We start from the raw sequence: 24,701 nt of genomic DNA on the forward strand, positions 1-24,701 counted from the left end.
TGTTCCTGTCCTTCTGATGTGTTTGCATCCCACCATGCAGTGAAGTGCAGCTGGAAACTGAGCTTGATAAGCTTGATTAGGGGATATTTTTGGGGGGTGGTGTTTTGTTGGCTGGTTTTGCTGTTTTAGTAAAGCCAGACTGGTTTCCTCATCACATCCGTGGTACAGCTGAACCTTGGTAGGGCTGTTCATGCTGTAGTAACAGAGTGGGAAGTGTGTTGGTAGGGAAGGGTCATGCACTGTGCCTTGCTGATGTAAGTCCAGGCTAGTTTGAGCTGTTTGGGGAGGTATAACATGAAGAAGTGACCTATCTGTCACAGTGGCCTTGGCTGAAGGTGGCACGCAGTGTCTGTTGGGATGGTTGGGAGGGAAGAGTCCCTGGCGTGAGCTGTACAGCCTGCCCTCCTTCCCCTGTTCCTTTGTGGTACAGGGAAGCATGACTGGGCATCCTTGTCTGCTGTGCCAGGTACAGTGATGCCAGCTTACAGCTTTCACGTGGGGAAGGAATCGTGTTGTATTGTCACCTGTGCCCTATCCGTGTATTCTATCATAAATACATCACATCTGTGCATGTGTATCCTTCAGAGGAGATAAACCATGCCTTACTCCCTGGTAGAAAATCTTAACTCCTGAAGCACACTTTGGTCTCTTGGGTACTTTGTTTAGAAGCTTGGTGATACTTAATGCTAAAAATAATTGAAATGAATGATCAGGTTAAAACTAGTTACTTCAATTTGCCTTGGAAGCACTGATAGTTCACTATCATCTGTGCTTTTCCATTGTCCAGCCTCCCTTTAGGGTACAGCCCTGCAAGTGACTGATGGGCTGTTAAAGCAACAAGGGGCATGGATACCCCTGGCAGATGGGAGAGGGGGTTAGGACATCTTTCAACAGTTCTTCTTACACGTTTGCTGCTTTGACTTGTAATGATGTGTTAGAAACATATTGTATATAGGGGTAAGAGCTGTTTACATGGAGAAAAGAACAGGCTATAGCCTGCATTGGATGGCTTCAGGGTTAAGGTACATGTTGTCTTGCATCCGCTTAAAAATAAGTAAATGACTTCCGAGTTGCTGAACTTGAAGAATTTAAGAAACTTTGATATAGAGAAGGTTCTGTCTCAAGCTGTCACTGTGTAGAGAGTGATCTGCTGTTGGTTGCGTGCTGATACTAACACATGGACAAGAAGAAAGGAGATGAACAGAATGGTGTGGTTAGAGACCCGTAAAGATTATTCAGACAACCCCTCTCTTTTGTATGTATTGATATATCCTATTTGCTAAAGGAGTTCTTCTGAGAGGAGAACTTCTGCCCTGACTTGGTGGTTTTGGTGCTCAAAATGCTGAAGAAGGTGGATTAGTTATTGATAATAGAACTTTATAGCAGCCTGATGTGCCCCTGGTGACTAGTTGGAAGAGGGTGAGGGCAGAGCTCGAGAGGAGGCTGCAGCTTGTGAGGTCACCCCACAGGTCCCCAGCGCTCAGTGCTGGAAGAGCAGTAAGATCCTTAACAAGTGTCAGAATGAGGTTTTAGTGGGTCAGTTGATCAGCCCCTCACTTGTTGAGTGATCACTTCAGCATGTAAACCAATGTTGGGTTCAGTCTGTAGATGAGTGAATGAGAGCATATGTAAGATGTAGACCACTTGCAATTGCATCTGCAGCAGGAGAGCAGCAGCACAGGGCTCTGTGTTTCTGACCTGGTATGTGTACAGAGGGATCTGTCTCTCCTTCTGACTTGCACAATGCATAATTTGTTGAAGAAATTCCCTTTCTCTTACCAAGCACTCCAAGTAACAGTGATGTTGATTACAGTTGTCCCACGTACGAGGCACAAAAACCTCCTTTAGCTGAAGTGTTTCCTTTTCTACTCCACTCAAGTGTGAGAACAGGTTGTTTGTGGAAGCACTGCTACCTCCTTGAATCAAAGAAATCACAAATCTGTGGGTTGTTCTTTAGATGTTTTGCCTAAACAGAGGCATCTTCACACTCTTCCGTTAATTTAGCAAAGAAAACGTCGTATTTATTTTAGCAGGTGTATTGAAATGAATCCTCTTTGGGTTTGCATGACACAGACACGCTGATGCGGTTCTGCCGTTTAGCTGAAAGAATTAGCTTATTCCATTTACAGTTTGTGCCAACCAGAACACTCCAGGGCTGTCACAAAGAGCGAAGTAAATAAAGGCAGTTGCTGGAGTGTTTTCCCTGGAAGCTTTTACATCCGGCTGCTCTGAAGTCACTGGGGCTGTGCACAAGGCAAAGAGGATTTAGTTTTCTAGATACGCTCAGAGGCTCTTGCATGTTTTCCAAGTTAACTGCGCTAAACCCGACAAATATTTACACGTTCTAAAGTGTAAACTTCATAACACCTCAGCTGAAGTGGTTTGGGTTTAGTGGCTGTGCTAATTGTGGGCTTATTTAATGTGAGCAAAGGCAATAGTGATAAATAGAATCACAGACTGGTTTGGGTTGGAAAGGACCTTAAGATCATCCAGTTCCAACCCCCTGCCATGGGCAGGGACGCCTCACCCTAGACCATGTCACCCAAGGCTCTGTCCAACCTGGCCTTGAACACTGAACACAGTGTAATAAAGGTGATAGGTGTAACAGTTGCAGCAGGAAGAATCCAGGATCAAGTTGGTACAAATAGTTGTTATTGGGGTATTAATAGTGCTTAAATTTAGTCTTTTTAAATAACTTTAATCTCTATCATGTATATTGAGATTGCACGTTCCTGAACTGTAAGAGTTGGGCTTTTGTAGAAAAAGAAGTGGTTTTGAAGGAATATTCCTGGTGCTTTGAAGGAGTATTCCAATAAGAGGAAGTTCCTGAATTCCAGATAGGAACAGAATTGAACCTGTAAACACAGAGTATGAACTTGCATTTGTTCTTGCATTCTGCATCAGGAGTGATGACATTCGTGTCATCTCAGGGCTTGGGTGCAGCACTTGGCATTCTGTCACTTAAGGTGTCAGGCTAAAGTCACGTCTTTGTGCATTAAGCCAAGCACAGCTTGGTGGGGACACGCACAGACTGGTCTCCAGTGGCAGCACCAAGCTGGCATTTCTGGGGTCAGCCTTAAAGAAAAGCTATTCTTGCTGTGGGTCAGAAGTAGGCATAGAATCCCAGAGTGGTTTGGGTTGAACTTAAAGCTCATCCAGTTCCAACCCCTGCCACGGGCGGGGACACCTTCCACTAGAGCAGGTTGCTCCAAGCCCCTGTGTCCAACCTGGCCTTGAACACTGCCAGGGATGGGGCAGCCACAGCTTCTCTGGGAAAAGTCTGTGCCAGCGCCTCAGCACCCTCACAGGGAAGAGCTTCTGCCTCAGAGCTCATCTCAATCTCCCCTCTGGCAGGTTAAAGCCATTCCCCTTGGCCTGTCCCTACAAGATCTGTTTGCATCTGTGTCGTAGCTGCTCAGAGCTGTGCTCTCACAGGAGGCTCAGCTGCTGGAGCCCTCACGGCTGCTCTATGAACAATCACCAGGCAAATGCCACTCTTCCTGTGACATTTTAACTGTCTGCGGAATGCAGTGGGAGTCAGTGGGAATAATCCAACTGGCACAGCACTGCCTCAGAACACGATTCAGCGGCTGCTCGTGGCAGTAATCAGGCTCTTGTGTGTTAGGAAATGTAGTGAATTTTAACAGCAGTAAATATTTCTGTAATATTGCTTGTAAATAGTGTTTTGTTCAAGCTTTATTTAAATAGACTTAATGAATTGGAGGCTCTCATTCATCTGACAGAAATCAAAGCCATTGTAGGAATGGGCCTCCTATTGTCAATAGAAGCAGAACAACACCTCATTTTTGAAGCGGCGATCCTGGATTTAGGAATTGCGGGCAGTTCTTATGGATGTCGCATGCAGGCAAGTTTACCCCACGCTTTTGGGGCAAGATTTGTGTTTCCTGATTCATATTTCTGGCAATCTGCCTGGTCCTTCTGTGGTTTTGCTCAGTGTTCCCTGGATTGCACTGACTGGCACTTAGGAGCTGTCGGGAATCTTCCTTGTTCTTTTAAAGCAGCTAAAATGGAGTAGATACTGGGTAGAATGGGTAAAGAGAAACCTGGCCTTTCTTTATGTGGCTAAGAGGTTTGTAATGAGCACACAAGTGATGCTCTGCATATTAGGTCAGAGTATTTCAGTGCAGGTTAGTACCAGATGTAGGAGCATGCAGCAGGTTTGCAAGAAGAGGTTTCTTAGAAGGAAATAATAGACTTGTGATGGGCTCTGTGCAAAAAATCATGCAGGATGAGCTCTGTACGGCTTGATTTGGTGTGTCCTGTTATTGAGACTCAGTTACAAAGTGCTTAGTGCATCCACAAGTGAGTTTGTCTGGACTTGATCTCAAGGTTTCCTGATCTTTCCCCTCCTAGTACTCACTTGGCTGCTTGGATTAAGGTACAGGGGATAACCAGGTACGTTGTGTGCACAGTCACATCCTCGCCCCTCCACGAGCTGTACCTGCAAGTTTGATGTGCCATTTAGCACACCATCAGTTCACTTCTAGATAAAGTATTGCCAAGCCTATACTTAAAATAGAATCCTGGAGTGGTTTGTGTTGGAAGGGACCTTAAAGCTCATCCAGTTCCAACCCTCTGCCACGGGCAGGGACACCTTCCACTAGAGCAGGTTGCTCCAAGCCCCTGTGTCCATTTAGAATCTCTATTAATCTGGGAAGCCTCCCCAGTTTGCCTGGTTGTGTGCATTGCTCTTTAGCTTGAACTTCATCAGCAAAGTTAAAAATGTACTTTTAAAATTACAGCTTATGTAACGCTTTTTAGTAATTAATTCTGGGACATGGGGCTTTTAGGAATGTCAAGTATTGCAAGACGTGGGAATGCGCTGCAGGAACTGGCAGTGCTGCGGGAGGCACGTGTCTCTCATTTGGATCCTTCCTGGAGCTTGTAGTAGCTCGCGCTTGAAGGCACTGCCAAACCTCCCATGGCCGCCTCTCAGCGTCACTCTTATAGCTCAGTTGTTGCTGAGGTTTGCTTAAGAAAGGGATGATAATAAGTTGCTTTATCACTAAAAACATACTTACAAATAGGAATTGACCAGGCACTGACTTAAGGATGTAGTAGGATATACCACTGTGTGTTGTGTACTTGATAGGCTGACTGGAACTGTCACAATGATTTGGGTCCAAGCACAGAATGGTTTGGGTTGGAAAGGACCTTAAAGCTCAGCCAGTTCCAACCCCCTGCCACGGGCAGGGACACCTTCCACAAGAGCAGGTTGCTCCAAGCCCCTGTGTCCAACCTGGCCTTGAACACTGCCAGGGATGGAGCCTTTACCATCTGTCATTGAAAGATCATTTTGAGGATGTTTGTTTGAATTTTGACCCTAGTCTGGGATATTTGGGTCATCAGAGTGGCTCCCAGCCAGTCTTGGGCGCCTTTGCTGTGTTTGTCATGAAGGTTGTCAGAAGATGGAAGGGAATCTACTCTTCTATCAAGATTCTTTTTTCCCTGTGGATTCTTGGGTTTGCTAACGGGGGATCTTGTGCCAGAAGTGTAGAATAACTTGTTTTAAGAGGTTGGGTCAGGAGAAATTGTCTGACTTTGGTATCTGTGTATATACATACATCTCTACACCAAAAAAAAGCCAAACCAAAAGTCAGTTTGCTGCATTTGGGTGTATATTTCATGAGTAGCCTTAGTATTGACCTATCGGTGGCATAAATGTGATTTTAGGGAAATAAAATGCTACACTTGGCATTCTTCTTATGCATACAGCATATATTGACAAAGCCATACCTTCTGCTTTGGTGTGTTTTAGTTCCACGCAGAAGTGGAAGTGTTGCAGCAGGAGCACAGCTCTGTTGGTCGCATCCCACATTACATTCCTTTGATGCATGTTTTAGTGAGTGTTTTGGAAACAGATGGGATTTTCAGTGTTCAGTTCCCTTCACTGAGTAGCTTTTCATCATTAGCAGCTCCTTTCTTTAAAATAAAGCGTGTTTTCATCAGCAAAGTTCTAAATCTTCCAGAACAAGAACTGGAACTGGACAGCCAGAACTCTTCGTCTGACAGGTTAATTCATCTAGAGTGAATACATGGGCAGGCACTTGAGGAGAATGAGACATTAATGCTGGAGTGGAATGGGAATGTCTTCCTGTCCAGGCAGACCAGGAACATGCAGCAGGAAACTAAAGTTGTCCTTGTTTTCATTCTGGCCTGGCCTGTTAGAACTTGGAAGTCCCTGATGGTCCATGAGGTAGATGTTGTGTCAGGTCTACCTCGGGTACCCCCTGAGGTAGGTGTTGCATGACTGATGCTTGCAGTTGAGTTGGTATTGTGGAATTTCTCTGCTTTAGAACACCATTGGAATGAATAATGTGACTTTTATCTGTAGAAGCTTGCAAAGCAGAGCTGATAATCCATTTCCCCCCCTGCGTTTCTTCTAAAAGCCGCCTAATCTCAGTATTGAAAGTGATAGACTTCTTGGCCGAGCTAAGAATGCTTTCCTAAATCCTGGATTAACCAGCAGCCCAGAGGTTAGTGTGCTTCTCTGGCAGTTCAGGTTATTGTGTGGGTTTTCTTGCTTATTTGGGGGTTTTGGAGGGGATTTTTTGGGGGGGAAGTCTGTTGTTTGAATCTTAGTCCTGAACGGAAGTGAGTGCCCTCACTGAGACTTGCCTCTCTCCTTTCTAATCAACTTTGAGTCTTGGCAAGCAAATTGAGTAAAGGGTAAACTGGAGTCTCAGTTTCCAGCCTCATGGCCCCTGTTCAACTGCTGACTCGCAGGAGTTACAAGGAGGTTTAGCTCCGGAAAATAGTGGGGAGGGTTTTCTCATTTCTGTCATCTGTGCCCTCACTCTTCTGTTCTGGAGCTGCTGTAATTCTCAGTAGAGAATTACAAGTATTCTAATTACTTAAAGATGGCTCTAAGATCACTTTTCCGTTTCCTCAATTCAGCATTCCACTGTTCTCTTCGGAAGCAAGTATCTAAAATAGAATCTTTATATTGGAAGGAATTTCTATATTTGGGAAGTCTTATATTGGAACTGATTTTGTTAACACCACCACATCTTGTTGATGGTGTATTTTGGTAATTCATAGACTGGTTTGGGTTAGAAGGGACCTTAAAGCTCCTCCAGTGCCAACCCCTGCCACGGGCAGGGACACCTTCCACTAGAGCAGGTTGCTCCAAGCCCCTGTGTCCAACCTGGCCTTGAACACTGCCAGGGATGGGGCAGCCACAGCTTCTCTGGGCACCCTGTGCCAGCGCCTCAGCACCCTCACAGGGAAGAGCTTCTGCCTAATGTCTGATCTAAATCCACCCTCAAAATCTACCCAGCTGAGGAATGCATTCAGCATTAGTGGTCTTGATACAAAGCATGGTACAGAAGTTTAGGGATTGCCAGGGACTCTAGGAGACATTAGGGTGTTGTGCCCCCCACCCCTTGATTTACAAAGCACACCTAGTGTGTGTGTAATTTCTCTTTAATTCGGCTTGAATCGAGTACCCTGAATGGTAACTGTGTAAGTTCAGTCCGTAGCAGAGACGCGGAGCAGAAGAGAAACTTTGTGCTCTGCACCCTCTTCCAACACTGCCTTAAATCATGCTCGGAAAAAAAACCCCAACCCAACATTTATTCCAAACCCCTTTTAATAGATCTATTTCTTGAGTCTAGTAGTTTGTCTTTGAGATAAGGTAAAAGGGGAGATACAATAATCAAACTGTGAGTGACTGGCTTTGCCTCAGTAGTGCTGATCAACTGAAGCACTAGTGACTATGTTATGCCTGGTATTTCAGCAAGGGTCCTCATCACCACTTCAAAGCTGGCTTTGATCTGCTGTATCTTCCAACTAGTTTGGAGAGTGGAAATAGTCTAGGAGGTGAGGTAAGTGTAAGTATTCTGTAGCCTTATCTTTTAATAAAGAAATAGAAGTTGATCTTCATATGTTAGGTCTGTATCAGATTAGATAGACTGTGTTAAATAAGGTAGCCTGGTCCAGAATGGCTCATCCCCCAGCTAAAATGAATTGTATTGTGTTTTGTTTCCCCTTCAGGAGTTGTAGAAGGGGATTTAGCTGCTGTTGAAGCTTACAAGTCATCAGGAGGAGACATTGCCCGGCAGCTGACCGCAGATGAAGTGCGCCTCCTCAACCGCCCCTCTGCTTTTGATGTGGGCTACACGCTGGTGCATCTGGCCATACGCTTCCAGAGGCAAGACATGCTGGCAATTCTGCTCACAGAGGTGAGTTACTCCATCCTTGTGCACCTTAAATAGGAACCTTATGTAACTGCACCATTGTTTGCAGCCGGTGACATGTAACTCTTTGCTAAAGGACAGAGCCTAATGCTGTTAGAATACAGCAACTGCTGCTTCGTGCCTTTGTTGATGCTTCTCCTTAAGAAACGAGTTTAAGGCTGTGGAGGTATGTGGTGGTCTTGAGGCTGTTCAGCTTTCTCATCAATGAGCACTCTTGGCACACGTTCTGGCCTCGCTGGTGGTGGAAGTGAGCTATTGTGAGGCTTCCTGTGCTTTGGGTGGAGGAGAGGAAATGCCCTGAGAGCAAAACAGCAACATCAATGACAGCGCAGGGCTTTCTGAGCTTTGTTAATGGAGAAGTCTACCTGGTCTGTCTTCCCTGGTTTTCTTGGGAGCTTCTTTTCCAGAGGAAGGCAAACTTCTTGCTTTGTGAAATTGCTGCGTTTTCCCCCTCTTTGCCCCATTTTATTGTGCCTTTCTATGGTCTTTTTACTCTTGCATATTCCATTTCCTTCTATATTTTTGTGTGATCCACCTCCCTTCTGGTGGTGTTTGCCCTCTAACTAGGCCCATAAATAATTCTATTATCTTCTTTTTGTCTGTTTTCTTCATCTCAGACTCTAGTTCCTCACCTCATCAGAGCCACGTTTTTATTCTGCCTCCTTTCCTTTTTTGATGCTTAATGCAGTTCTGAAAGCATTAAGAAAAGTAACATGCCCAAGAAGTGCATAAGGATGATGGAACGCAGAGGGTTGTGTAATTAAAAAGGGTAAATGAAGCAAGACAAATGCAGCTAAAGCCTTGAGAAGAGTGGATGTATTTATATATGGTTAATATCAGCAGTTTTGTGTGGTTTACATGTAGCTGTCAGGGTGCATGGAGTTCTACATTTAGAAACAACTTAATTTGCTGAAATACCATCTTACAGATTTTTCTCTTTGGTTTTGTCTCAGTTTCTAGGAATAGATCCCATATATTACATCCATAATACATACCATTTATTAGTATGTGTTTAGTAGCAGCTTAGTGTGTGAGCCGCGTGGTACTTGGCTAGGATATTTGCTAGTGCAAATGTGTGTATTAAAGGGTGTTTTGATAGATCCAGTGTCATCCTGTGTCACTTGCCCTGTATCATTGAATGAGTTCCTGCTGCCAGTGATGAGAAGGGTGCATGGAGACCTCAGAGCAGATTCCAGCGTCTGAAGGGGGCTACAAGGCTGCTGGGGAGGGACTCTTCATCAAGGACTGGAGTGATAGGACAAGGAGTGATGGATTTAAACTGAAACAGGGGAAGTTCAGGTTAGACATAAGGAAGAAGTTGTTCCCTGTGAGGGTGCTGAGGCGCTGGCACAGGGTGCCCAGAGAAGCTGTGGCTGCCCCATCCCTGGCAGTGTTCAAGGCCAGATTGGACACAGAGCCTTGAGTGACATGGTCTAGGATGAGGCGTCCCTGCTCGTGGCAGGGGATTGGAACTGGGTGATCTTAAGGTGCTTTCCAACCTGAACTATTCTATGATTAGAAGCTGGAGAAACAACAGCTGCATCATGAATGAGACATTAATTCATTGAGAGTCACTAAGAATTTACTCTTTCAGGGTACCAGTGTTTATACCTCGGTTGCATCACTAACAAAATCCTGTCTGCTGCTGGTGGTGATCACCCCTAAATCTTTGCATTTAGCTAGAAATAATGCTGAGTGCAGTAACTGTGCTGTGTTACAGGTATCCCAACATGCAGCCAAGTGCATTCCTGCCATGGTGTGTCCAGAGGTCACAGAACAAATTCGTCGTGAAATTGCTGCATCTCTTCATCAGCGAAAGGGAGACTTTGCTTGCTATTTTCTGACTGACCTTGTAACATTTACATTACCTGCAGGTACTTACTAAATTCTTACTACTAATGGAAGATACTTTTTGTCACCTAGGTGGGAATTGCTTGTTTTAGATGTATACTTTGACTTTCTGGTGGTGCTGTGTGTGTATAGCTTGTATTTAGTAAGTTTTAATAGCTTAGGTCACATTTAGTAGTTGAATTTGCTTATTAATATGCAGTATCTGCACACTTTAACCCATAGGTTGTTCTGTGAACATATGTTGTTCTCTTTATTTCAGGTCCCTCGTGTCTAAAGTGGTGTATTCTAAGGAAAGGCTGTGTTTAAAGTTAGCATCAAAGCTCAGACCATTCTGGACTCTAATGTGACTTTTCATGTAGCTATGTCAGCTTTCCTCCTTTTGCATGTGCACCAGGCTATAGCAGTAGCACTATTTGAATCCTTTTTAGGTACTCTACAATCAAGAGTCTGTCTATTAACAAAGAGCTATAAGAAGACTTTTAATCTTCAATAGCTGTTTCCTTTAACAGAAATGTTACCAGTGATAAGAAAACGTGTAAATGGAAACCGTACTAATCAGAACATTTGCATTCTTTATAAAACAGTTGCATTGTAAGACTTGTATTTGGAACATTTTTGGTTGAGTGTTGCCTCATCTCCTCCTCCTCAAAAAGTCTGGATAATATTTACCACTTGTCTACCAACACTGTGGCTGCGGTGCTCTATTCAGTCTGATTCTGTGGGTCACGTATGAGAGGCAGACAGTGTGGGTGTACAAAGTGTTTAGAGAATTAACACTTCATTGCTGTTCGGGGGAGAGGAGGGAAAGGGGCAGAAGGATTATTTCATAACACTCAGGAGAAACGTTGCTTTCACCACAACTGAGGAGTTTTAGTGTTTAAGAGGCACATCTCAAACCACTGTGCAGCTTTTTGGCACGGGTAATAGCTGCTAAATAAGAGGAATAAGAATGTGCAACGGCTTCTGTGCATCAAGACACTCAGTGTATTTTCACTTCCATCACACTGAGTCACCTGAACATCTTTTGTAGGCAGCAGTTAGTTGGTTTCAAGACAACATATCCATGGCCACTGTAAGCCAGTTTTAGTTTCAAACCCCCAAATCAATCATATAAAGAAACCCACCCCACAAACACCCTGCCTGCACCAAACAATAGTGTGCAACTCGTGCTTAAATGTGGGCTGTGCTTCTACAAGCCCATGGGTATGGGGCAGCTGAGCAGGCCTGGCAGGTAGGACACTGACATTGAGAGCTCTGGGTGCCCTTGTAATACCACTTAGAGCCCAGGTATTATCCCCTAGGCTGCCCAAAGGGATGCTAGATGTCCCTGTTTAACTGTTTGATACCTTAACATTCACGTCTTTAAGTTTCATAATCGTGCTGAAGCTGGCAGAGTTTCTCTAGGTGCTGATCCTAGCAAGCTTTTCCTACTTAACCTGTGTTGAAATGCAGGCCATGAACAAACCTTCAGGTGTTTGTGTTTCAGAATGTGTGACAATGTGTGGTGTTTTAAATGGTGTAGGAGTCACAAAAGAGTTTGGCCCATTATAGTTTTCAGAGGTAGATCCATAGTTGCAGTTTCCCCCTCTAAACATCTTGCAACAGTTGTCAGTAGTGGCATTTTCCATGTCATACCTCAATAGTTTCCCCGTTCCTTGTTTTCCATCCTGCAAACTGTGGCCTGCAAACCATTGGGGTTCTCTGAAGTGTTCCATTGAAGTCTGCGTGAAGTGCCTGAGGAAGTGGATGTTCTGTGCAAGAACAAGGCTCTTGGCAAACTCTACCTGTCCTCTTCTTCTCAGCGAGGGGAAGCCATTCAGATGGGTGGAAAACTATTGCTTAGGATTGAAGCTGTCCTAAATATAGTAGGGTTGAAAATACTTCTTTTTCCACCTCAAAGTGGTTCTCTACTTCCTCCTTCAGAGAAATCCATTCTTGTCCTATGTGTGCTGTGACGATCCTTTCTGCATAAAAGGTATGACAGTCAGTCTGAGGCACAGATCCCCTTCGGTGTGCTCTGTGAAGCCTGTGTTCACAAGTGACAGGTCTGCAATAATAGCAGCTTTTCAGAGGAGACATGAGGGATGATAGGGTGCAAGCTGTTGCATAAGTTCCCCTGAGCAGCAGCTGGTAATGTGTCTCTTTTACAGTAACATGAAATGACTTTTGTATTTGCTTTCTATTTTCCAGACATTGAAGACTTGCCACCCACAGTCCAAGAAAAGCTATTTGACGAAGTACTTGATAGAGATGTTCAGAAAGGTAAGTGCTCTGAGAACAGCTCGGAGCCCTCCTTGCTTCTCAGTAGAGAAGATCTCTGTTACTAAAAAAACCTGCATGTGTGTGTGTGTGGCTTTGTTACCTCGGTTTGTTTTAAATATAGATTTGATGCTTTCAAGTTAATCTTCACCCTGGAATTATTTTAACACTTACAGGCTATTTATGAGGCAAAGAGAGAATGGAGCCTGTGCAAATCATGTTCGTAGTGTATCTTTGAATTGGAAAGAGCTTTAAAGCTTTACAGTTCTAAGTCACAAGCTCTTTGAAGACAACTGAACAAATCTTTCCAGTTCGATAACAGGCCTCAAACAAATGATCTGATTCTTTGTTTAAGGCTATGGTTTGGGGGTGTTTTCCTTCTTTTCTTGACAGTGTTTTGCTCAAAGAATGCCTTTAGCCCTCTTTGTTGGCTAAAATAGTTAGGGGAACTATTTTTGTAGTATGAAGGAAAACTTAAGTTTAATATAAATGGGTTGAGATTGCCATTACTATGCTGTTCTGAGCCTTCCAGTGAACATCAGTTTTAAGAGGTTCTTATCACGTTGCAGAGCTAGAAGAGGAATCTCCCATTATTAACTGGTCGCTGGAGCTGGGTACACGCTTGGACAGCCGGTTATACGCACTTTGGAACCGCACTGCAGGGGACTGCCTGCTCGATTCAGTGCTGCAGGCCACGTGGGGCATCTACGACAAGGACTCAGTGCTGCGGAAGGCTCTTCACGACAGTTTACACGACTGCTCGCATTGGTGAGGGAGGTTTTAGTGGCAGCTTCAAAGGCTCTGTGTAGCACAGGGGTCAGTGGTAGCACAGTAGTACAAGGAAACACAACCAGCACTGCCCAGTTTACCTCAGAGATGTTGAGTCACAGTGTGATTCATGGAGTAATGTAGCGTGTTGCTAAATGAGAGCACTGGAGACTTGGACATTCTCAACTTGGTGACAACAGTGTGTGATATAAGGAGGAAGTTGTTCCCTGTGAGGGTGCTGAGGCGCTGGCACAGGGTGCCCAGAGAAGCTGTGGCTGCCCCATCCCTGGCAGTGTTCAAGGCCAGGTTGGACGGAGCCTTGGGTGACATAGTGTGAGGTGTCCCTGCCCATGGCAGGGAGCTGGAACTGGGTGATCTTAAGGTTCTTTCCAACCCAAACTATTCTGTGATTCTATGATTCAGCAAATAGTATTTAAACCAGAGTAAAACATCGTGTTGTGTGCTTGTCAAGAGTGCACTAACCACAGTTATTAAGACTGGAATTTCTGTATACTTGCAGTGTTAATCATGCCTTGCTGCTTGGTGGAAGCTTTGCAGAAGATTATTAATAGAAGATAGCCTTTTATTCCTGTCTAAACTTTCCAGTATTTTCATTCCATCTGCTTAGTTACAGCTTTATTTGGTATTGCTCTTTTTGTTCCTTTTCTGTCTGCTAAAATAATGGCAGCAAAGCACAGAACATTGACATTCAACTACTGCTGTCATGTGGCCATAGAATTAATTTATTGTTCTGTAAAACAACTTTTGTTGTTTTTATACTGGTGACCTTCTTTAGTCCAGCACTGTGGTTTGCCTCTGCTGGAGGAAAAATTCCTGGAGTTGGACCCCCAGAGGCATCCAACAGCTCTCAAGTGTGTAATGGGACTAAGGGAAGAGACTGATAAAGACTAATAATGCGAGACACAGGTGGTTTAGTTATGTTCTTGTGCTCAGGTGAGTCCAGAGGAGGCCCCGGAGCTGCTGCGAGGGCTGGAGCAGCTCTGCTCTGGAGCCAGGCTGAGAGAGCTGGGCTGGGGCAGCCTGGAGAAGAGAAGGCTCCTGAAGGGGAGACCTTAGAGCAGCTCCAGTGCCTAAAGGGGCTCCAGGAAACCTGGAGAGGGGCTTTGGACAAGGGCCTGTAGGGACAGGCCAAGGGGAATGGCTTTAACCTGCCAGAGGGGAGATTGAGATGAGCTCTGAGGCAGAAGCTCTTCCCTGTGAGGGTGCTGAGGCGCTGGCACAGACTTTTCCCAGAGAAGCTGTGGCTGCCCCATCCCTGGCAGTGTTCAAGGCCAGGTTGGACACAGGGGCTTGGAGCAACCTGCTCTAGTGGAAGGTGTCCCTGCCTGTGGCAGGACTTGGAACTGGATGAGCTTTAAGGTCCCTTCAACCCAAACCATTCCATGATTATAGTTGGGGACAAGAGAAGCACTGTCAGCAGACACACTAGAGAAAAGAGCCAGTCCTCTTGCTCTATGTGCAGTACAGGAGTAGCTTTTGTCATTACTGTTCCCAACTACCTGCTGTTTGGAGAAAACTCCCCAGATTAGCGCCCAGAGCTGGATTCAATGAAGTGGTGCTTCAGTAACAATTCTCCTGAGAACACAAATGAATTTGTCACTACTTCAGAGCTGTTTATAGCGGAGCATGCATCTCACCCAGGCAGGAATGTCCCTGGCATCACAAGCAGTTCCCCTGCAGCCAGAACAGAAATTTATGGTAGATCAGGTTTTGTTCTTTATGCTAACAAACCCCTGGGTGGTATCCAAAAACATGCTGCAAACTATGGAGATTTAAACCAATCTTTCAAATTGTTAATGTTAACTGTTATTGGCTTTCTGCTGTATCTAACATAACACTCATTATTTAGAGTGTATTAAATCTGGGTAAGCTTTTTAGTTCATGGACTGGGCAGAATTTGCATTTTACTCTGAGTTTGCTTAATCTTTATTCTTATTGGAAGCACAGGGGGTTTTTTAGAACAGATTAATGTGTTCCTGTTCCTTTATAACAGATTAATGTGTATTAATACAGTTCCTATAACTGTATCCTGTTTGGATACAGTTGCCTACCTCCAGTCTGGATAATCTTATTTGCTGGTTTGCCATAGGAAGTGTTAGTGCAGGTTCCAATCAAACATCTGTAGAGCTACATCCTTTATAGGATCTGCTCTGTCTGCAGAGGTTGATAGTGATGGGAATGCTTGAAGAATCAGCTGATGTGTTGGTGGTGATAGAAGAATCAGACTTGAGTCATAATTCCTTTCAAGAAGTCCAGATTAAGGGTGTGAGAAGTCCTTAAATCCTGTTGTAAGCTCATAGAATCCCAGAATCCCAGCCTGGTTTGTGTTGGAAGGGACCTTAAAGCTCATCCAGCTCCAACCCCCTGCCACGGGCAGGGACACCTTCCACTAGAGCAGGTTGCTCCAAGCCCCTGTGTCCAACCTGGCCTTGAACACTGCCAGGGATGGGGCGTTGATCATCCTGTGCATCCTGTACTTGCTGTATGGATTCCATGTGGGAAGATCCATTTACTTTAATTTTGTGGGCTTGGACATGTAGCAGATAGGAAGTGATACTGTCATCACTGCCTTTAATCGTAGGTGTTGAAGGAATAGGCTCTTAACTGCGGTCACTAGTCTCAACAGCAGTATGCTCTGACTTTCATCTAGTGGAATTGTACTCAAAGCCTTCACAAGACACTTAAAAATGGGTAGTTTTGTAGTCAGACACAGAACATTCATGTACCTCATTTGGCTGCTTTTTGTTACCTTTGTTTAGATGCTGATCAAAGAAGAATCTATTTTCTAGAGACAACCTAGTGTCTGGTACCCAGAGAAGCTCAATAGTGAAGTTCCCAGAGGCTCTGGCCTGTCGAGTCTTTTCCACTCACCTTTGGAATCACTACACTGTTCTGGTTCATGCATAAGTGTGTTCTGCTTTGTCTCTTTTTGTATTCCACCATCAGCTTCTGGTGGAGAACAGGCACATGCCCCAAGCTGCCTTTCAGGTTTTGTTTTCTTCATTACAGATGCATTCAGTTCACTCGGGTTAAACTGGAAGCTCTGTTTGAAATGAGATTTAAACTCTTGAGCTGTGACTCCTGTCTGCAAGGCTGTGAACATCTGTGGATAACTGTGTCTGAGGCTGACTAACTCAAAGAAGAAACTTCATTAGGAAAAAACACTTTCACAGTAGTTCTTTTGGGGTGTTTTCTCCAGTTTTTCATTATCTTTTTCCTTTTTCCTTGTGTGCTCTTGCTCTCTGTCTCCTTTCAGGAGATCTGACATTTGGTTCATGTAGCACAAGGTGTTAGGTTAGAGATTTCTTGGGGAAAACAGGCAAAATACCTTTCAGCTGCAAACAGGGAAGCAGTTGATGTATTTGGCTAGAAACAGGCATGTAGATCCAGAAGATTCCCTGTGGATGTATTACAGTGAGTGAGCACATAGACCTGTCAAAATGTCTTGCTAATGGGTCTTTCAAGCCATGCAGAGGTTTCAGTTGGACTTGGGAAAGCCAACCTGGTTGGTGAGGGCTGTTCCATACACCAGGGTTTTAGGATGATTCCAGCTTTACTGAAAGCAGAGGAAAGGTTTTTTCCACGCACACTCCCTGGTGGTTAATTCTGTCAGATTTTAATTAAGTGAGTTCATTTCAATGACTTTTTTAAGAAGCTGAACTTCAGAATGGTTTCTTTGTGTTCACAGCAAAGGCCATTGTCTCAGAGTTGGCTTAGCACTCCTCACTAAATCCATGTTCCTAATGTGAAGTTGTGGCCTTCCCGTAGTGCAGCGATCAGCCTGAGTTTAACACTTCAGAAAGCCAGAAGCTGCTTTTTAATGTGTAGGTCATTTTTCTTAGTAATTGATTAAGAAAGATGAAACATTGGGACTAAACTAGGGTACAAAAATGGTAAGTTTAACTGAAATATAGAAATCCTGTGACTTTAATCAGTGTAGACCTGATTAATCCCATTTTCTATATCGATTCCTATCTATGCTGCTTTATAACTGTTCCATATGATGTAAAATGACCATACTCTTTGCACCAAAACCTGATATAAACCAGCTTCTGCCTCTTAACCATGGTCTGTTTGAAGTTGATAGAATCACAGACTGGTTTGGGTTGGAAAGGACCTTAAGATCATCCAGTTCCAACCCCCTGCCATGGGCAGGGACGCCTCACCTAGACCATGTCGCCCAAGGCTCTGTCCAGCCTGGCCTTGAACACTGCCAGGGATGGGGCATTTACACAAGTACTTTGGAGTTAACTGGCTCATGATGTGGTCACCAATAGAGTATGTGTATTGTTTGTGTGAGAAGAATGAGCAGCCCCTCTTATGTGAAATGGAATGTCTGAGTTATGTTCCCTGTACATCAACACTTAAATAAGCCTCCATAAGGCTTCAAAAAGCCTACTGCAAGAAGTGTCAAACTAGCCAGGAGCCTGCTAGGAGCTTGCATCTATTGCAGCATGTTTGCTGTAGGCATTGTGATCCCAAGTGATTTCTTCAATGAGAATTGCCAAATGGAGTCTCCTGAAGGTTAAAACCAAAACAAAATCCAGTTTTCCTGACATATACGCTCTCTTTCTTCCCTCTTCTTTATCGGCTTGGGATAAAGGATTACAAGGGTTGAGTATTGCTATCACGTGTATATGGTGACTGAGTAAATATTTTTGTCCTTACTATTCTTTCTGTCTCCCTAACATTTCAGGTTCTACACACGCTGGAAAGAGTGGGAATCGTGGTATTCCCAAAGCTTTGGTTTACATTTCTCATTGCGAGAGGAACAGTGGCAGGAAGATTGGGCATTCATACTCTCTCTTGCGAGTCAGGTAAGAAAACTGCTTTAGAAGATGGTTGTTAGATGGGCTATTCTAATCTCTGAAAAGAAATATCAACATCTTGAAGTGTTCTTTGTGTAATAAGAAAGGAAAATATTCCTCCTAAGCCAGCAATCTTAAAGCATTTCTGGGTAGACTCTTCTGCCCAGATGGAAAGCTTTACTTAAAATCCTCATTTTGGAGCTTACCATTAAGCAGTACAGTACAAAGTAGGGGTCTTCTGGTGTCAGGGTGTAGAATAAGCAGATACACAGTTGTCTGGTTAATGTCCTGGTCCTAGTTCCTACAACACTTACCTCCTAGAACATTCCTCCAAATGTGTAAGCTTACACTGCTTAAACTTCAGCAAGCTCCTATGTTATAATGCCCCTCCAAAAGGAGATTTGCATTCCTAAAAGCTTCCAACAATTGGGATATTTTTAGCTCCTCCTTTTAAAGTATCAACATGATTTTAGTGCTTTTTCTTTTGTGATTGGTTTTGGATGTGCTCTTTTCCTGTCATCAAAAGGTGTTTCCCTTAACCTGTCCTCACATGGGTGAATTACTGTTATTTTTCCTATTACATTACACAGAGTTTCACTTCTAGCTGGGGAATTAAATATGTTAGATTGAATCTGGGCAGTGGGACAAACAATTACTTCTGACAGATTAAGTTCTTGTGCAAGCTGAAGTGTTTTTGCTTATTTCCAACTGATGGGTAATAGTCTTCCAGTCTTTCATTTTCCTTGTCAAAGCTGCATCACTCTTAAAAGCATTTTCTGTCTCAAATTGGAGACTGTATTTCAAAGTAGAAGATAAGTTCTGTTTCAAGTGATGTCTTTTCTTGTGTTTGCTTCAGCCTGGAGCGAGTTTGGAGCAGACACACATTTTTGTACTTGCACATATTCTTAGAAGACCAATTATAGTTTATGGAGTAAAATACTATAAGAGTTTCCGAGGAGAAACATTAGGATATACCCGCTTTCAAGGTAAGCCTTTTGGTTTCAAATACACCTTTAAAAAAGCTATAAATCATAAAGGAAGTTGAAAGGAGAGTGGCATGAAGCAACTGAGTGGAACAGGATGGGATTCTGTTGTAAGTAATATTCATTAGCTATTAAAAAGAACAAAACAATCCCTTCAAACTTGCAGTTTTTCGTTGTATAGTGGGAATGCTGCCTGTAGGCAGAGTAAAAATGTGTTTTGACTTCCACTCAACATGCCATTAGTCTATAATTTATATAAAATACTCTGGATTGTGAAAACATATCAGAAGTTGTCTGCTGTAAGACACAAGAGCTTTGAATGGAATTGGAAATTCCATTCCGTTGTGGTACTAATGGCTGTAAATGTTCATGGCAGAGGGTTGGAACTAGAGGATCTTAAGGTCCTTTCCAACCCAAACCATTCTATGATTTTTGGGAACTACACTGCATTTAGCATTTCCTGAAGGAAGCTCATAAAGCTGGGGGCGAGGCAGGCAGCAGGAGTTTGCACTGGTTTCCCACCAGGGGGATGGTGGTACCTGCTGGATGTCCTTTCAGGCTGAAGGGCCATGTCTGATCACAGCACTGTGCGAGGTGATGGTGAAGCAGCCCTAAAGAGCAGTGAAAAGTGGCCACCCCTAAAGCAAGGGGCAAGAAGGATAGAGAAGGTGAAGTAGGAGAGAGAATGATGAAGTTGAAGGGTTTTTTGACAGTTGATTAAAGTAAGAGGTGGCAACTTGAATGTATGCCATAGGGGCAGAAAAGGAGGGAATTCTGTTCATAATGCTCTACTAACAGTTATATGAGGTAAAATATTAGGTAATGTAGTTAGGAGAGACTTTTTACAAAGGCTTGTAGGGACAGGCCAAGGGGAATGGCTTTAACCTGCCAGAGGGGAGACTGAGATGAGCTCTGAGGCAGAAGCTCTTCCCTGTGAGGGTGCTGAGGCGCTGGCACAGGGTGCCCAGGGAAGCTGTGGCTGCCCCATCCCTGGCAGCGTTCAAGGCCAGGTTGGACACAGGGGCTTGGAGCAACCTGCTCTAGTGGAAGGTGTCCCTGCCTGTGGCAGGGGTTGGAGCTGGATGAGCTTTAAGGTCCCTTCAACCCAAACCAGGCTGGGATTCTATATGAATCTCACTTTCTGCAAAAATTGAATTCCATGATGTAGTTAAAAGGAAGTTTTAAAAACTCATGTGTTCAGTAGCTCACACTTTACAGTAAGTATGATAAATACTGACCTATTTCTGAAGTAGTACTATAACTTTGCATAGCTTGATCAGGTTCTTTCGGACCATTTCTCCTCCTAGTTTTCTGGGCAAGCAGCCCAGCTATCCGTAACATAGATACGAAGGTGTTTACCTGACTCAGTCCAGTTTTCCTTACATGTATGTTTGTAGATTTCTAAAGATGTGTGTTCTATTTTGCATGTCAAATATGTGTTTGGGTGACTTTCCTCTGTATTAGAGGCTTGAACCCATCCCGTGTGCTGGGCTGCACCCCCAGAGCGTGAGCAGCAGGTCAGGGAGGGGATTCTCCCTCTCTGCTGGGCTCTGGGGAGACCCCCCCTGCAGTCCTGGTCCAGCTCTGGGGCAACAGCACAAGAGGGACGTGGAGCTGCTGGAGCGAGGCCAGAGGAGGCCCCGGAGCTGCTGCGAGGGCTGGAGCAGCTCTGCTCTGGAGCCAGGCTGAGAGAGCTGGGCTGGGGCAGCCTGGAGAAGAGAAGGCTCCTGAAGGGGAGACCTTAGAGCAGCTCCAGTGCCTAAAGGGGCTCCAGCTGTGTTACAGGGTGCTAGGGTGCTTGTTTTGCCCATGGTTCGTCTTTCTGGCTTCAAGTATTATCTGTTTGATGCCTGTCCTACAGTTGTTTTCACCAATACGTCACTGTTGAGTTACAGATCAGTAGAGGACTTCATGAAGCAGGTATTTTTCTGATTTTAAAAAACAAGCTAACTTTGGAAGGAGGGAAACCCATAATGTACAGAACTCCTCCAAGCTGTGGAGTTAATGTCAAATGTGTAACCTGTTCTAACCTGAGAAGCTGTCTGGCTTCTAAGTTTGGGGCTGTGACAAAACTTTATGCGAGGAAATGAAATACTTGTTTGAAGCATATAAGAACTTGGTAGGTTTTGTAGTTACACACAAGAGTTTTCTTCTGTTTGAGCTGATGAAAGGATAGACTGGGAAAGAACAGTTATTCATGTGATATAGATCTGACACTTCAAGTTTGTGTTGCTTTTAGTTCAAAGGCTGAGTGGTTTGTGAAATGTTTTCGTTTCATAGATTGGGCTTTGAGGCAGACAAGTGTTACATGGCCTAAATATGCTGGAATTGTTCCCTTGCTCTGTGAACCAGAAGGTAACCGGGTGTCTGGAACAACCTTTTACTAGACATGGGTTTCCAGGAATTCAGTCTGACAAGTGTTTGACTTGCGATTGCTTGTCACAAGCTGCATCCATCCATCCATGGGAACACACAACCCTGTGAGCAGGTGAACCAAGGAGTCCCGTGTCACATTACCTGGAGTTACTTCTATCCCTGTCCAGCCACATTTTTGTGGTTCATGTTGTGCTAATTATATGGTAGCAGCACAGCTGAGACCAAACAGCCACCAGACTCGGAGTAGTGTGTGCTGCCAAGACAAGTCTACTGTAAATAGTCCAAGACTTGCTGTTCTGGGCTTGTGTGTGAGCTTTGCTTAGCGTGTGCCCCTTCAGTGGAGCTTGGAGGAGTGCTTGCGCTTCTCTGGCTTGCACCCTGCTGCTGTTTAAGATCATATTGACCAAAGAAGAAAGAGGAAAGAAAGACTGTTGGTTGGTGGGCTTGTTCAGCCTGGAGAAGGGAGACCTTAGAGCAGCTCCAGTGCCTAAAGGGGCTTCAGGAAACCTGGAGAGGGGCTTTGGACAAGGGCCTGGAGGGACAGGACAAGGGCAATGGCTTTAACCTGCCAGAGGGGAGATTGAGATGAGCTCTGAGGCAGAAGCTCTTCCCTGTGAGGGTGCTGAGGCGCTGGCACAGACTTTTCCCAGAGAAGCTGTGGGTGCCCCATCCCTGGCAGTGTTCAAGGCCAGGTTGGACACAGGGGCTTGGAGCAACCTGCTCTAGTGGAAGGTGTCCCTGCCCGTGGCAGGGGGTTGGAACTGGGTGAGCTTTAAGGTCCCTTCTAACCCAAACTAATCTGTGATGGTGTGATTGTAACGCGTAGAAGAAGAGGGGTAAGCGGTCATGTTGAGGGTGCTGATGCCATCAGTTCTGAAAGGCCTCAGTAATGTAACAAACATGTACACAGAAAGCACAGTCATATTCAAATGAATCTTACAGTATAAATTAATTACTTTTCAACCTTTGCTGCTTGATTATTTTGATGCTTGTGTCTAAAGATGGGAAAAATGTTTCTGAAGTTACTTCTGAGTGTGCCTGCAGAAGGAATTGCCAGGAATTGAGACAGTTTTCATTACGTTTGTCTGTTAGTATGTTATTTTCAGTGTAACTTCAGCTTTTGACCAGATGTTTGGTCCTTTCCCTGAATGTAAAGGCTTGAAATGTTATAGTTGACACTTACTCCTTCTGCTTCGTGTTTAGCATTGGATTACAGTGAGATGTCTCTGTAATGGGGATTTGAGGAAGAGAGCACTAAGATATTAAATGGGTTTGTTCTTAGCTCTGGATGGTGTAAAAACTTGTGTGAACCTTAATCTAAAAGAAATAGACTTTGAGGTATTTCTTGGTTGACAATTCAAGAATAGGGGAAAACAAGGACAAATATTAGTAGCCCCCACTAACTTTTGCTGCAGCAAAAGAAGACAAGTTCTAAACTTAAATAAAGCCGCAAACCAACCCCCCTGCTTGAGGTTTCCATTTTAGCGCTGCCCTTCCATCTCCATGGATGCTGGAAGTGAGGTGCCTTGTTTTGCTGCAGTGCCTGTTCCCAACTTGCTGGCAGCAGCTGTACAAGGAGAGGTTGCTATGCTACATGTGCACTTAAGTTTATGCGGGGCTATTTTTAAGCTGTCACAAGGTAAGGACTGCTCCTGCTGAAGTTGTCTTGCAGCAGAACGCACCAAGAACTAGTTCTGTTCCTAGAAGAAAGGGTTGGGAGTTTTGAGACTTCATGTACCTCAAGTGAATTATTGCTTTTACTGCTGAAAATGATGAGGAGAAGTAGTGCAGTTTCTTTCAGAGTCTGACATCAGGGATCTGAGTAAAATAGTCTCAGCTTTTGGGTGTTGTTTAGTTATTTATGGAGACTAGAGATGAAAATTGATGTGGTTTAATCCATGAATACAACGTTTATGAGAAGTCCTGTTGTCTCTGGGATGAGTTACATACTTAGGGGCTGAATAACATTCAGTGCAGTAAGTTATTTTAATAGTAAGTTTTGTAAGCAGATGGTGGAATTTGTGTTCTAGTAAAAATAGACATCTGAGTGTAGCTTTTATTGCTGAGATCCACAAGCTCATTTCTTTTTCTTTATATGCTTTTATTTTCTTTTTAAGAATTACCAAATATAAGACTGCCTTTATAACCTTGTGATTTATTCATCACTTTACTACAGACCATAGATTTTAGGGGAATGGGAATGGGGTATTTGTTGGAATTGTAACGTCTTTGATGTCTGTACCTGTACAGCTGGAGAGGTACTTCATTAATCTCATGTTAACCCCATAATAATGAGCTGTATCAGTGTAGACCAAACCAAGTATGTTTTAAATCCCAGCCTGGTTTGGGTTGAAGGGACCTTAAAGCTCATCCAGTTCCAGCCCCCTGCCACAGGCAGGGACACCTTCCACTAGAGCAGGTTGCTCCAAGCCCCTGTGTCCAACCTGGCCTTGAACATTGCCAGGGATGGGGCAGCCACAGCTTCTCTGGGAAAAGTCTGTGCCAGCGCCTCAGCACCCTCACAGGGAAGAGCTTCTGCCTCAGAGCTCATCTCAATCTCCCCTCTGGCAGGTTAAAGCCATTCCCCTTGGCCTGTCCCTACAGGCCCTTGTCCAAAGCCCCTCTCCAGGTTTCCTGGAGCCCCTTTAGGCACTGGAGCTGCTCTAAGGTCTCCCCTTCAGGAGCCTTCTCTTCTCCAGGCTGCCCCAGCCCAGCTCTCTCAGCCTGGCTCCAGAGCAGAGCTGCTCCAGCCCTCGCAGCATCTCTGTGGCCTCCTCTGGCCTTGCTCCAGCAGCTCCATGTCCCTCTTGTGCTGTTGCCCCCAGTTATTTGTAACGTGCTACATTTAGCCAAAAGCAAAAGGTTTGTATCAGAATTACTCACTGTGGAACGCTGCAGTTCTGAATCTCACCCTTTCTTTTAATTTCTCGTAGGTGTGTATTTGCCTTTGTTATGGGAACAGAGTTTTTGTTGGAAAAGTCCTATTGCTCTGGGCTACACAAGGGGCCATTTCTCTGCTCTGGTTGCCATGGAGAACGATGGTTATGGCAATCGTGGTGCTGGTGCTAACTTGAACACTGACGACGACGTTACTGTTACTTTTCTACCCTTGGTAGACAGCGAGAGGAAATTATTGCACATTCACTTCCTTTCTGCTCAAGAGGTAAGAAGTAGCCTAAGAAGTACCACAGGGGCTGGCAGCCTTTGTCGTGGCTGCTTGTTCTGTATTCAGGGCAGCTTAAACCACGACGCTGCTCATTGAAGCTGTGGCCTTGCTCATTTCTGTAGCCCCATAGGGTTCTGCAGTGCAGAGAGCTCCAAGGAGTGTGTGGTTCTGTTTGTTTAATACTTCCCCATCATTTGAGGTGATTCTGAAAGAGATTTCCCACCAATTTACGTATTTATAGCTCTGTAAA

The 24,701-nt window shown here is 44.4% G+C and overlaps 1 protein-coding gene across 1 annotated transcript in view; it reads left to right on the forward strand.

Moving 5' to 3' along the window:
* ZRANB1 (zinc finger RANBP2-type containing 1) overlaps positions 1-24,701 on the forward strand; it is a 48,991-nt gene that overhangs the window by 20,711 nt on the left and 3,579 nt on the right. Inside the window, exons 4-10 of the mRNA XM_030485654.1 lie at positions 8,017-8,204; positions 9,940-10,093; positions 12,261-12,332; positions 12,899-13,097; positions 17,815-17,935; positions 18,783-18,912; positions 24,219-24,448. Coding sequence (XP_030341514.1) covers positions 8,017-8,204; positions 9,940-10,093; positions 12,261-12,332; positions 12,899-13,097; positions 17,815-17,935; positions 18,783-18,912; positions 24,219-24,448 — 1,094 coding nt within the window. The remainder of the gene's footprint in view (positions 1-8,016; positions 8,205-9,939; positions 10,094-12,260; positions 12,333-12,898; positions 13,098-17,814; positions 17,936-18,782; positions 18,913-24,218; positions 24,449-24,701) is intronic.

The sequence above is a fragment of the Strigops habroptila genome, chromosome 5 (assembly GCF_004027225.2).
Source record: "Strigops habroptila isolate Jane chromosome 5, bStrHab1.2.pri, whole genome shotgun sequence".
NCBI lineage: Eukaryota > Metazoa > Chordata > Aves > Psittaciformes > Psittacidae > Strigops > Strigops habroptila.